General features: G+C 44.3%; 2 protein-coding genes across 5 annotated transcripts in view; one reads left to right on the forward strand and one right to left on the reverse strand.

Moving 5' to 3' along the window:
* The window catches only part of LOC102405260, a 93,615-nt gene extending 87,698 nt beyond the window's left edge, over positions 1–5,917 (reverse strand). Inside the window, exon 1 of one of the 3 annotated variants that reach the window (XM_044932343.2) lies at positions 5,700–5,914. The gene's annotated coding sequence lies outside the window, so the exon portion shown is untranslated. Of the gene's footprint in view, positions 1–5,699 lie in introns of all 3 variants that reach the window. The other 2 variants (XM_025268362.3, XR_006546471.1) reach the window with 2 other exon arrangements.
* Positions 5,918–11,868: 5,951 nt separating this feature from the next.
* The window catches only part of VAC14 (VAC14 component of PIKFYVE complex), a 76,521-nt gene continuing 73,834 nt past the window's right edge, over positions 11,869–14,555 (forward strand). The window contains exon 1 of one of the 2 annotated variants that reach the window (XM_025268363.3): positions 11,869–12,250. In XM_025268363.3, coding sequence (XP_025124148.3) covers positions 12,147–12,250 — 104 coding nt within the window. In that variant the 5' untranslated portion in view covers positions 11,869–12,146. The remainder of the gene's footprint in view (positions 12,251–14,555) is intronic. The other variant, XM_006041974.4, reaches the window with a different exon arrangement.

Raw genomic sequence — 14,555 nt, forward strand, 5'->3', positions numbered from 1 at the left:
CAAACCCACAGCAAACATTATCCTCAATGGTGAAAAATTGAAAGCATTTCCTCTAAAGTCAGGGACAAGGGTGCCCACTTTCACCATTACTATTCAACATAGTTTTGGAAGTTTTGGCCACAGCAATCAGAGCAGAAAAAGAAATAAAAGGAATCCAAATTGGAAAAGAAGAAGTAAAACTCTCACTATTTGCAGATGACATGATCCTCTACATAGAAAACCCTAAAGACTCCACCAGAAAATTACTAGAACTAATCAATGACTATAGTAAAGTTGCAGGATATAAAATCAACACACAGAAATCCCTTGCATTCCTATACACTAATAATGAGAAAACAGAAAGAGAAATTAAGGAAACAATTCCATTCACCATTGCAACGGAAAGAATAAAATACTTAGGAATATATCTACCTAAAGAAACCAAAGGCCTATATATAGAAAACTATAAAACACTGGTGAAAGAAATCAAAGAGGACACTAATAGGTGGAGAAATATACCATGTTCATGGATTGGAAGAATCAATATAGTGAAAATGAGTATACTACCCAAAGCAATTTATAGATTCAATGCGATCCCTATCAAGCTACCAACAGTATTCTTCACAGAGCTAGAACAAATAATTTCACAATTCGTATGGAAATACAAAAAACCTCGAATAGCCAAAGCGATCTTGAGAAAGAAGAATGGAACTGGAGGAATCAACCTACCTGACTTCAGGCTCTACTACAAAGCCACAGTCATCAAGACAGTATGGTACTGGCACAAAGACAGAAATATAGATCAATGGAACAAAATAGAAAGCCCAGAGATAAATCCACGCACATATGGACACCTTATCTTTGACAAAGGAGGCAAGAATATACAATGGATTAAAGACAATCTCTTTAACAAGTGGTGCTGGGAAATCTGGTCAACCACTTGTAAAAGAATGAAACTAGAACACTTTCTAACACCATACACAAAAACAAACTCAAAATGGATTAAAGATCTCAACGTAAGACCAGAAACTATAAAACTCCTAGAGGAGAACATAGGCAAAACACTCTCTGACATACATCACAGCAGGATCCTCTATGACCCACCTCCCAGAACATTGGAAATAAAAGCAAAAATAAACAAATGGGACCTAATTAACCTTAAAAGCTTCTGCACATCAAAGGAAACTATTAGCAAGGTGAAAAGACAGCCTTCAGAATGGGAGAAAATAATAGCAAATGAAGCAACTGACAAACAACTAAACTCAAAAATATACAAGCGACTCCTACAGCTCAACTCCAGAAAAATAAAGGACCCAATCAAAAAATGGGCCAAAGAACTAAATAGACATTTCTCCAAAGAAGACATACAGATGGCTAACAAACACATGAAAAGATGCTCAACATCACTCATTATCAGAGAAATGCAAATCAAAACCACTATGAGGTACCATTTCACACCAGTCAGAATGGCTGCGATCCAAAAGTCTACAAGCAATAAATGCTGGAGAGGGTGTGGAGAAAAGGGAACCCTCTTACACTGTTGGTGGGAATGCAAACGAGTACAGCCACTATGGAGAACAGTGTGGAGATTCCTTAAAAAACTGGAAATAGAAATGCCTTATGATCCAGCAATCCCACTGCTGGGCATACACACTGAGGAAACCAGAAGGGAAAGAGACATGTGTACCCCAATGTTCATCGCAGCACTGTTTATAATAGCCAGGACATGGAAGCAACCTAGATGTCCATCAGCAGATGAGTGGATAAGAAAGCTGTGGTGCATATACACAATGGAGTATTACTCAGCCATTAAAAAGAATACATTCGAATCAGTTCTAAGGAGGTGGATGAAACTGGAGCCTATTATACAGAGTGACGTAAGCCAGAAAGAAAAACACCAATACAGTATACTAATGCATATATATGGAATTTAGAAAGATGGTAACAATAACCCTGTGTACGAGACAGCAAAAGAGACACTGATGTATAGAACAATCTTATGGACTCTGTGGGAGAGGGAGAGGGTGGGATGATTTGGGAGAATGGCATTGAAACATGTAAAATATCATGTATGAAACAAGTTGCCAGTCCAGGTTCGATGCACGATACTGGATGCTTGGGGCTAGTGCACTGGGATGACCCAGAGGGATGGTATGGGGAGGGAGGAGGGAGGAGGGTTCAGGATGGGGAACACATGCATACCTGTGGCGGATTCATTTTGATATTTGCCAAAACTAATACAATTATGTAAAGTTTAAAAATAAAATAAAATTTAAATTGCATATATATGCATTAGTATACTGTATTGGTGTCTTTTTTTCTGGCTTACTTCACTCTGTAGAATAGGCTCCAGTTTCATCCACCTCATTAGAACTGATTCAAATGTATTCTTTTTAATGGCTGAATAATATTCCATTGTGTATATGTACTACCGCTTTCTTATCCATTCATCTGCTGATGGACATCTAGGTTGCTTCCATGTCCTAGCTATTATAAACAGTGCTGCGATGAACATTGGGGTACACATGTCTCTTTCAATTCTGGTTTCCTCAGTGTGTATGCTCAGCAGTGGGAGTGCTGGGTCATAAGGCAGTTCTATTTCCAGTTTTTTAAGGAATCTCCACACTGTTCTCCATAGTAGCTGTACTAGTTTGCATTCCCACCAACTTTACTAACAGCCATTTATCACATCATGCACAGAACAAAGTTTTAGGTGAAATAAAGTTCTAATGTGAACATTGTAACAACAGTGTAAGAGGGTTCTCCAGGGGATCTTTCTGACCCAGGGATCAAAACCACATCTCTTCTGACTCCTGCATTGACTTGCAAGTTCTTTACCACTAGTGCCACCGGGGAAGCCCATCTCCCTGATGTTTCTCTAAAGGAAACAATCTTAAGGTCACATTAAAAAACATGAAAACAATCAGGATACACTCCATTCATGAATGAAAAGACTGAATATAGCAAAGATGACAACTCTTCCAAATTAATATGTTATATTCAAAGCAATTCCTATTGAAACCTCAAAAAAATTTATTATGGGATTTAATAAACTAATCACAAAAATTAGTATGAAGGATCTAAGGGCCAAGAATAAATAAGGTAAAGAACAACTTGGTACAGGGAGTAAGGGAAGCAATTAACCCACAGGATATTGTCTTATTTTAAAGCTAAAGTAATTAAAACACTGTATTATATATGCAAAGCTAGACAAAACAGAATAGAAAAGCTCAAAAACAAACATGTATATATCAAAGCTATGTGGGAATATGACATTATCCAATCAGTGAGGAAAGGATGTCCTATTTCAGGGGTTGGCAAACTTTTTCTGTTAATGGCCACACGGTAATATATTAAGCCTTGAAGCCCATATAGTCTCTGTCACAACTACTGAACTCTGATGTCGTAGCATAAGAGAAGACAGACAATAAATTTAAAAAATGGATGTGCCTGTGTTCCAACACAATTTTATTTACAAATACAGATAGTGAGAAGACTTCCCCAGTGGTCTCGTGGTTAAGAATCCACCTTTCAATGCAGGGAACACGGGTTTGATCTTTGGTTGGGGAATTAAAATCCCAAATGCCTCAGGGGCAACTCGGGACCAAAACTAGAGAAGCCCACTGGCCACAACAAAAGATCCCGCACACCACAACTAAGCCGTGAAGGAGCCAAATGAATAAATAAAATTTTTTAAAAACAACAAACAGATGGTGAGCCAGATTTGGCTCACGGGCCATGGTTTTCCAAATAGCAACAGAACAATGACAAAACTTTACTAACAGCCATTTATCACATCATGCACAGAACAAAGTTTTAGGTGAACTAAAGTTCTAATGTGAAAAAAGAATACTACATAAATTATATTCAGGGCACATTATTTTTCACAATGAAAGTTATTTTAATATAAAACATCTAAAAAATAAGGCATATAAATTGTTTAACTCAGTATTGATCAAGAATCCTCCTACTTTGTATGTTAACTCAAAAAGACAAGATACAAAATCTTATCATTTTACTTCTTATACACATGTGTGCCCATACCCTCATGTGAATGACCTTCCTATAACTTTAGAAAGCATTTCAGTGTCTTCTCTTAAATTCTTAATCCAGTGCTCATTTTAAAGCTGTGCTACTAATTTATCTGAGTAGGATCCTATGCGGAGAAGGCACTGGCACCCCACTCCAGTACTCTCGCCTGGAGAATCCCATGGATGGAGGAGCCTGGTGGGCTGCAGTCCATGGGGTCTCGAAGAGCCGGACACGACTGAGCAACTTCACTTTCACTTTTCACTTTCCTGCATTGGAGAAGGAAATGGCAACCCACTCCAGTGTTCTTGCCTGGAGAAGCCCAGGGACGGGGGAGCCTGGTGGGCTGCCGTCTATGAGGTCACACAGAGTCGGACACGACTGAAGTGACTTAGCAGTAGCAGCAGCAGGATCCTATGAGGCCTTCTCAGCACAGATTCCCCCGTGCCCATGTCCTCCAACTGCCTCTTATTTATAGCAAAGCTTTAGCCTCCAAGGACTTCCCTGAATTCCACAGAACAAAATTTAATCAGAGTTGAGAAAATACAGAAATAAAAGAAAACAATCGAGCAAGAGAAAATAATAATAGTTCAGCCATAAAACAAAGTCAAAAACCTTCCGTTTCTCCTTAAGGGTTATAGATAATATTCTGAACCATATCTTTTGAGCCACTCTGCAGACACTAAAACCCACACTAGGTGTATGAAGTTAACTGCATGCTGACCCAGAGCAGCTGGAACCAGAAGATCAAGGATACTGACTCCCAATTACCTCACCACCAACCAACTAGAAAAACGTCCATGTGCTGATCATATGCCCACCAACCCTCCCTAACAAGGGAGTCTGAGCCTTTTGAGCATCAGCTACCTTGACTGCTTGTTTGGCGCCTTCAACAAATGCTACATTTTCCTTCACCACAACCTGGTGTCAGGAGACGAGCTTTGCTGCGCACGGGGAAGGAATCCAAGTTTGGATTGGTTAACACTAATGTAACTGCTTCAGCCTCCCCATTCCCTCTTCCTTCAGAACAGTCTGATCACAGTCAAGACACACAAGGTTAACGAAGAGAAGTCTTTTCTATCAATGGTTGTTTCAATGTTTTGGATCGAGCCTCCACGTTTGACAGCCCTATTGGCTTTGTTCCGTTTCAAGGTCTGAACAGTATACCTAATGCCAATATGACATGTATGTGTCAACAGGGTACGACCAAGAACAAAACAGTCATGTATTCGATATGAATCTATCCTCATCAAGAGTCAGCAACTGGGACAAGAGCTTACATTTCTGTAGAGCTTTATATCGCGCTTCAGGTCGCTGAGGAGTCTTTCCCACCCTGTCGAAGGTAGAAAGTTTCTGGCAGCGATGGTGATGGAGAGCGGGATATAATTAGGAAAACGGTCGGGAGTGAGGGGGATGTCAAATACGCTGAGGAGGGAGGGAAGCTGAGAGGCACCGTTAGTGAAAGAAAAGGAAGGGGAGCCTCAGGAGAAGTCACCCACCGGGGCCGACAGAAGCGGGGCGCGCGCGTCGTCTCTGAGACGCGGGGAAAACCTAGACGCCGCGAGGAGGCCAACTGAGAGCGCCCGCCTCAGCGAGGGAAGCTTCCCGGCTGAAGCCCCCATCTCAGGGCGACTGCTTGGCGTCCTTCATCTCGGCCGCCCTTTTCGTCAGTTCCCCTCAAGGTCACTCACCACCCAGGCTGCCGGCGCCAGCAAGCCGCCCGGCTCCACTCCGCACCTCACACACGCTCAGCTGCACACACTCAAGCACGAGCTCCAGGGCCTTGCGGGCCAGAGTCTCCCAGAGTGCCGGACAGACGGGCCAATCGAAGCGGTGGGCGGGGCGATGGGCGGGGCGGGACCAAACCGCGAGGTTGCGACGACGTCGCGGAGGCTGGTGGGCTGCGGTGACTTACCGCCGGAAGGCGCGGCTCCAACGGAAAAGCGGTCTTGTTAGGTGGTCACGGTGGTTTGGGGCTGACTGTCTCCTCAGGGGTAACCGCGGGCCTGTACCACGCCACCAGCCTACGATTCCTTTGCCCTTTTCTTTCACCAAACGATTTTCCTGTCCAGTTATAAAGTACAAGCTGCTTTCCAATGTAAGCGTGTATTACCATCACCCCCTTGTTGTATAAAGGCTAACGGAAACTTGAGTCCATTGTATCACCCAAGGAACAGATACTAAAAGAAGAAAAATATGAAAATTTTTATTTCTAAACCTTCAATTTCTTACGTCTGAATTTTTTCTATATTGTACACATTTTGTTACTGTTTAAATATTGGATGCAATTTGAGTTATCATTAAATTCCATCTGGCTGGTTAACAAAAAAAGACCTGAATTTTTTAATTTTCTGTAACAGTCTCAAAGATTCTCTAACTTCAGTTCTTAATCTCCCGTAAATCTGAAGACAGATGATAAGATGGGCAGGTGCTTTGAATCCAAACCTACAGGAATCAAACTAATTTAGCTGAGGCTCCTTCTTTCTTTGGAGAGGGAAATGGCAACCCACTCCAGTACTATTGCCTGGAAAATCCCGTGGACGGAAGAGCCTGGTAGGCTACAGTCCATGGGGTCGCAAAGAGTCGGACACGACTGAGCGACTTCTTCTTAGAGCATCATTTGAATCTAAAATAATTAAAACCAGATGCTAAACATGGTTCAGTGTGTGCCTCATTCAGAATTGATGATGGTCTCACATAAGTTTCATTAATGAAAGAAAGTAAACATTGTTGAAATGATGGAGGAGAAACAAGGCTTTCTATAGATGAGTAGTTCTTAGACAAAACAAACAGCAAACCTTACAGCTTTGAAACACATCTTGTAACAAACCACAAAAATCATTGTTAAATTGTTGCTACCAAAATCTAAAAGAAAACTTTGGCAGAAATTACCAGCTTATCAGAAGAATTTCTTCCTCTACACATAAGGTAGAGAAGCATTTATGAAAGCATAGATCTACATGGGTTTCTGGAAAATACTTAAGTGCAAGAATACTAGAGTGGGTTGCCATGCCCTTCTCCAAGGGATCTTCCCGACCCAGGGATTGAACCCAGGTTTCCTGCATTGCAGGCAGATTCTTTACCATCTGAGCCACCTGGAAAGCCCAGGTATATAGGTGTTTAGATACCTGGCAACGCTTTTCTTAAATTCCATCCTCAAAACACATGCTAATGAACCAGCCATCTCCAGAGTCAAATGAGGAGAGATTCCCTTCCAAATTCCCTTAGCGTGTTGACAAAATTCATTTCCTTGCAGCCACTTGAAGTCCCATTTTCTTGGCAACTGACAATAGGGAACCACTTTTAGGAACTGGAGACCACTCTTCAACCTCAAGAAAAACAGTTCAGCTATAAAGCAGAGTCCTAGTTCCTCCTCAAGGGATGGACATAACAATTTGAAAGTCTTCGAGTTCTGAAGAACTAAGGCCCACACCTAGGAGGAGGATGGAATGATAATGTTGACCCTCATGACTTTAATCAACTAAAAGCTTGGACGTTGTTGATCATGGCCTGAGTTCTGTGCTGAATTCTCCACTGCTCAAACCCCTTCATGAAAATCCATGTACCTTTAGGTTAAAACTTTCCCCAACTTGCTTTTGAGGGAGAGAGAGACACTGCTCTGGCAGAGATCACATGTGTTACTCGTCACAGAAACAATAAATGCTTCCTTCTCCCCATCTTTGGCTTGGTTGTGCCTTTTGGCTCAACACCCCTCAAAAGCTGAATCTACTTTTTGGATAACAACAGACAGACTGCTTGGTTTTTAATTGTAATTTATTTATGTGTTTTAAAAATATATATATCACTATCCAAACCCACCATTATGTGCATAAACAAGGCTTAAGTAGGAATTTTAAAACTCGAGAGAAAATATTTTTTAAATACTAGTACAAGTGACGGCGCAGGAACGGCCGAGAGGAGATACCCAGCGTCCGAGGTCAGGGGCGGCGACAAGAGGAGTTACCCCGTGTCCGAGGTCAGGGAGGAGCTACCCCACGCCCCCACGCCCGAGGTCAGGGGCAGCGGCCGGGAGGAGCAACCCCATGGCCGAGGCCAGGGGCGGTGGCCGGGAGGACCAACCCCACGTCCAGGGAGCGGTGGCTGTGCGGGCGCAGGAGGGCCTAGAGGAGCTATCCCACGTTGAAGGTCAGGAAGAGCGGCGATGAGGAGATACCCCTCATCCAAGGTAAGGAGCAATGGCTGCGCTTTGCTGGAGCAGCCGTGAAGAGATACCCCACGCCCAAGGTAAGAGAAACCCAAGTAAGACTGAAACCATACTCACAGAAAACTAGTCAATCTAATCACACTAGGACCACAGCCCTGTCTAACTCAATGAAACTAAGCCGTGCCCGTGGGGCAACACAAGACAGGCAGGTCATGGTGGAGAGATCTGACAGAATGTGGTCCACTGGAGAAGGGAATGGCAAACCACTTCAGTATTCTTGCCTTGAGAACCCCATGAACAGTACAAAAAAGCAAAATGATAGGATACTGAAAGAGAAACTCCCCAGGTCAGTAGGTGCCCAACATGCTACTGGAGATCAGTGGAGAAATAACTCCAGAAAGAATGAAGGGATGGAGCTAAAGCGAAAAGAATACCCAGCTGTGGATGTGACTGGTGATAGAAGCAAGGTCCAATGCTGTAAAGAGCAATATTGCATAGGAACCTGTGTGAATCAAGGCAAATTGGAAGTGGTCAAACAAGAGATGGCAAGAGTGAATGTCGACATTCTAGGAATCAGCGAACTGAAATGGACTGCAATGGGTGAATTTAACTCAGATGACCATTATGTCTACTACTGAGGGCAGGAATCCCTCAGAAGAAATGGAGTAGCCATCATGGTCAACAAAAGAGTCCAAAATGCAGTACTTGGATGCAATCTCAAAAACAACAGGATGATCTCTGTTCGTTTCCAAGGCAAACCATTCAATATCACAGTAATCCAAGTCTATGCCCCAACCAGTAACACTGAAGAAGCTGAAGTTGAATGGTTCTATGAAGACCTACAAGACCTTTTAGAACTAACACCCAAAAAAGATGTCCTTTTCATCACAGGGGACTGGAATGCAAAAGTAGGAAGTCAAGAAACACCTGGAGTAACAGGCAAATTTGGCCTTGGAATACAGAATGAAGCAGGGCAAAGACTAATAGAGTTTTGCCAAGAAAATGCACTGGTCATAACAAACACCCTCTTCCAACAACACAAGAGAAGACTCTACACCTGGACATCACCAGATGGTCAACACCGAAATCAGATTGATTATATTCTTTGCAGCCAAAGATGGAGAAGCTCTATACAGTCAGCAAAAACAAGACCAGGAGCTGACTGTGGCTCAGACCATGAACTCCTTATTGCCAAATTCAGGCTTAAATTGAAGAAAGTAGGGAAAACCACTAAACCATTCAGGTATGACCTAAATCAAATCCCTTATGATTATACAGTGGAAGTGAGAAATAGATTTAAGGGCCTAGATCTGATAGATAGAGTCCCTGATGAACTATGGAATCAGGTTTGTGACATTGTACAGGAGACAGGGATCAAGACCATCCCCATGGAAAAGAAATGCAAAAGGGCAAAATGGCTGTCTGGGGAGGCCTTACAAATAGCTGTGAAAAGAAGAGAAGTGAAAAGCAAAGGAGAAAAGGAAAGATATAAACATCTGAATGCAGAGTTCCAAAGAATAGCAAGAAGAGATAAGAAAGCCTTCTTCAGCGATCAATGCAAAGAAATAGAGGAAAACAACAGAATGGGAAAGACTAGAGATCTCTTCAAGAAAATCAGAGATACCAAGGGAGCATTTCATGCAAAGATGGGCTTGATAAAGGACAGAAATGGTATGGACCTAGCAGAAGCAGAAGATATTAAGAAGAGATGGCAAGAATACACAGAAGAACTGTACAAAAAAGAGCTTCACAACCCAGATAATCACGATGGTGTGATCACTGACCTAGAGCCAGACATCCTGGAATGTGAAGTCAAGTGGGCCTTAGAAAGCATCCCTACGAATAAAGCTAGTGGAGGTGATAGAATTCCAGTTGAGCTATTCCAAATCCTGGAAGATGATGCTGTGAAAGTGCTGCACTCAGTATGCCAGCACATTTGGAAAACTCAGCAGTGGCCACAGGACTGGAAAAAGGTCAGTTTTCATTCCAATCCCAAAGAAAGGCAATGCCAAAGAATGCTCAAACTACCGCACAATTGCACTCATCTCACACGCTAGTAAAGTAATGCTCAAAATTCTCCAAGCCAGGCTTCATTAATATGTGAACCATGAACTTCCAGATGTTCAAGCTGGTTTTAGAAAAGGCACAGGAACCAGAGATCAAATTGCCAACATCCGTTGGATCAGGGAAAAAGCAAGAGAGTTCCAGAAAAACATCTATTTCTGCTTTATTGTCTATGCCAAAGCCTTTGACTGTGTGGATCACAATAAACTGTGGAAAATTCTGAAAGAGATGGGAATACCAGACCACCTGATCTGCCTCTTGAGAAATTTGTATGCAGGTTGGGAAGCAACAGTTAGAACTAGACATGGAACAACAGACTGGTTCCAAATAGGAAAAGGAGTACGTCAAGGCTGTATATTGTCACCCTGTTTATTTAACTTATATGCAGAGTACATCATGAGAAACGCTGGACTGGAAGAAACACAAGCTGGAATCAAGATTGCCAGGAGAAATATCAATAACCTCAGATATGCAGATGACACCACCCTTATGGCAGAAAGTGAAGAGGAACTGAAAAGCCTCTTGATGAGGGTGAACGTGGAGAGTGAGAAGGTTGGCTTAAAGCTCAACATTCAGAAAACGAAGACCATGGCATCCGGTCCCATCACTTCATGGGAAATAGATGGGGAAACAGTAGAAACAGTGTCAGACTTTATTTTTCTGGGCTCCAAAATCAGTGCAGATGGTGACTGCAGCCATGAAATTAAAAGACGCTTACTCCTTGGAAGGAAAGTTATGACCAACCTAGATAGCATATTCAAAAGCAGAGACATTACTTTGCCAACAAAGGTTCGTCTAGTCAAGGCTATGGTTTTCCCTGTAGTCATGTATGGATGTGAGAGTTGGACTGTGAAGAAGGCTGAGAGCCAAAGAATTGATGCTTTTGAACTGTGGTGTTGGAGAAGACTCTTGAGAGTCCCTTGGACTGCAGGGAGATCCAACCAGTCCATTCTGAAGGAGACCAGCCCTGGGATTTCTTTGGAAGGAATGATGCTGAAGCTGAAACTCCAGTACTTTGGCCACCTCATGCGAAGAGTTGACTCATTGGGAAAGACTCTGATGCTGGGAGGAATTGGGGGCAAGAGGAGAAGGGGAGGACAGAGGATGAGATGGCTGGATGGCATCACGGACTCGTTGGACGTGAGTCTGAGTGAACTCCGGGAGTTGGTGATGGACAGGGAGGCCTGGCATGCTGCAATTCATGGGGTCGCAAAGAGTCGGACACGACTGAGCGACTGATCTGATCTGACAAGTGACTAGGATATAGCGAAAATCAAGAGGGCGTTACTCTAATTTGTAACATTGGCATATAAGAAATTGACTAATGACTAAAGTAGTGAATGAACTAGGAGATTCAGTAGGTGTGGAATAAATTATGCCAAGCGATTCAAGAGCCCCTTCGTTTTCAGGAACGTCTGCAGAAGCCCACCAGGTGCCAAGCCTATTATGTGCAGGCAGTGGAGTACATGGTACACGTGCCGCTCTAAGCAGGCTTCAAACACGGGCCATACTGTGGGGGGCTGCAGGCCAGAGTGGGAGCGGGGAGTGCAGCCTTGCGGGGGCGTGGCCGACCCACCGGGGGTGTGGCCGGCGAGGGGCGGGCCCAGTGGCGGAAGGCGGAAGCTGCCTGAGGTCACCTGACGCGGGAAACATGGCCGCCGCCCCTGGCGCTCAGCAGGCACTGCTCCCGTGAGCTGCTGGTTGGCCCGGGGCAGGGGGACGGAGACGAGGTTCACGCCGGGGCTCCGAGGCGGCGCGCGGCCCCGCGAGACTCGGGCTGGGGCGGCGTGGCCCATGAGCCGGCGCCGGAGGCAGCGCGGAGCCGCAGACGCCCCTGGCCCCGGCGCGGCCCCGGCTGCCGCGGGCTGAGGAGCCGCGGGGCTTCGGGAGGCGAGCCTGCGCTGCTACCATGAACCCGGAGAAGGATTTCGCGCCGCTCACGCCCAACATCGTGCGCGCCCTCAACGACAAGCTTTACGAAAAGCGGAAGGTGGCTGCCCTGGAGATCGAGAAGTAAGAGCTGCGGGCCCGGGCCCGGGGAGTGGGGCCGGGGCTCCGTCCTGGCTGTTACGGGGTCCGCTCCTCCGGGAGCCGGGGCTCCGTCCTGGCTGTTGCGCTGTCCGCTCCTCCGGGCAGCTGCTCAGGCTTTTGCAGCCGGTGTTGCTGCCCCAAGCTTTAGGCCCTCAGTGCCGTGCTTAGCAGCAGGAGATGGGCAGTACTGTGTGATCTGGGCCATGTTATTTAACCTGGTATCTCAAAGGGGCTGTGGTGAGAGTGAAGCGATATTGTGTATGTACGGTGCTTAGCCCAGTGCCTGGCGCATGATGCGTCCTCAGTGTGGTTTCTGCCAAGACGAGCAAATCCGAGAGTGATCTCCGATGGGAAGGAGGTGGGAAGCGTGAGAATTTACTATGGATGTTGACCTGCCTCATTTCTTACCCACTTTCTGAGAAGTGAAAAGACGATAAGTTGACCAAATGAAGAAGTCAGGTCCAAAATCTCAAGGCTCAGAGGGCTGATTGTTTTATCTCTGTCATATCACCCTTCTCCAAAAGTGGAAGTAGGAATGATTTTTTGTTTCTGCAGTCTTAATTACATGTGGAGTAGCGCTCTCTTGTCAGTGGGGCATATGTCCCCAGACTCGCAGTGGACGCCTGAAACCCCTTGGATGGCACCAAACTCTATATATGCTATATTTTCTCCTATACATACAGATGTATGATAAAGTTTAATTTATGATTTATAATTCGGCACAGTAAGAGAATATCCTGTCAGCGTCACTACTGTTGCACTTTAGGGCTATTATTAAGTAAAATAAGGGTTATTTGAACGTAAGCACTACCATACCAGAGAGTCAATCTGATAACTCAGACAGTTACTAAGTGGGTGCGTATCATATACAGCATGAATATACAGGAGGAAGGGGTGATTCATGTCCTGGTGGGACATCACGAGATTTCATCTCAGCACTCAGAACAGCATATAGTTTAAAGCTTATGGATTGTTTATTTTTGGATTTTCCATTTGATATTTTCTGAACTGCTGTTGACCGTTGGTATCTGAAACTGTGGATATGGCATTCCACTGTATGTGTAACCATGACCTGACATTTTGCTTAGTTATTTTTATTACAAAGCAAGGCGTTTAACTGGGAACATTGAGATTTTTCTGCTGTTATTTTACACGTGTATTTTTTTTTTCCAGCCAAATCTTTGTGACAAAGTCAGGTGGGTAGGTAATTTCAGAAGAGTGGAAAGAGGCAGGCTGTGAAACAGAAAGAATGCCAGTTTAAGCATCAGGAAATAGAGGGTTTAGTTCTCCCCTGTCCAGTAAGGTAGCCACTGGCCATGGGTGACTGTTTACATTTAAATTATTGAAGATAAAATAAAAAATTTTAATATAGTTCCTCAGTCATTCTGCCTGTATCTCACGTAGCCACATGCGGCTGTCGGCTGCCATAATGGACAGCACAGATTTTCGAACAATTCCATCACTGCAGAAAGCTTTGTAAGGGCCTAGTATAGTCGGTTGTGTGATGCTCATTCTGTGACCGCTGGCAAATTCCTTAACTCAGGGTTTCTTAACCTCAGTGCTTTTGATATTTTTGAACAGGTAAGTCTTGGCTGTGGTGGACTGTCTTGTAGATGATAGGGTTTTTAGCAGCATCTCTGATCTTTACCCCCTAGACATCAGTAGCTTTCCATCACTAGTACAACCAAAAATGCCTCCAGACAGTTGCCAAATGTTCCCTGGGGATGCAGAATCACCCCAGTTGAGAACCACTGCCTTAACTGCTTTGGTTTCAGTTTCCTCCTCCACTAAAGGGTTTGGATTTTGCCAAGATGACCCTTCCGTTCAGCTCTAAGATTCAGCATGTCCAGAACCACGCTTCTCTCATCAAGCACCCCTTTCTTGAGTGCCGTCTCTCCCCACCGCTGCTTGTTGTTGCCCTAGCTCTTGCCATTGCCAGCAAATTGTACTGATGAGTATTGCTCTGATGAGTAGGAGACTCAGAACTGATGTACAGACTTGGCTCCATGTCTGTGGTTTTATTGGCTGAAGGTACAGTGACACCGGTTTTGTCTATCACCCGCTCTACCTCTCAGAAATGTTTGCTATTTTCATAGCTTGAGTCATTGGTTGAGTCCTTGAATAGAGGTGTTCATCTCAGCCTTGTTGTTGCTTCCAGCACATCCTGTGTAAGTGCTGTCACTCTGTAGGCTGTGCTGGAAGGATTTTGTCTTTAATGGGGTTTGTTTAGTGTTTGACATTGCCTTTGGCTTGTGGAGCTGGGAATGTGAAACATGTGAGAAAGAAT

This window comes from Bubalus bubalis, chromosome 18, assembly GCF_019923935.1.
Source record: "Bubalus bubalis isolate 160015118507 breed Murrah chromosome 18, NDDB_SH_1, whole genome shotgun sequence".
Lineage (NCBI taxonomy): Eukaryota > Metazoa > Chordata > Mammalia > Artiodactyla > Bovidae > Bubalus > Bubalus bubalis.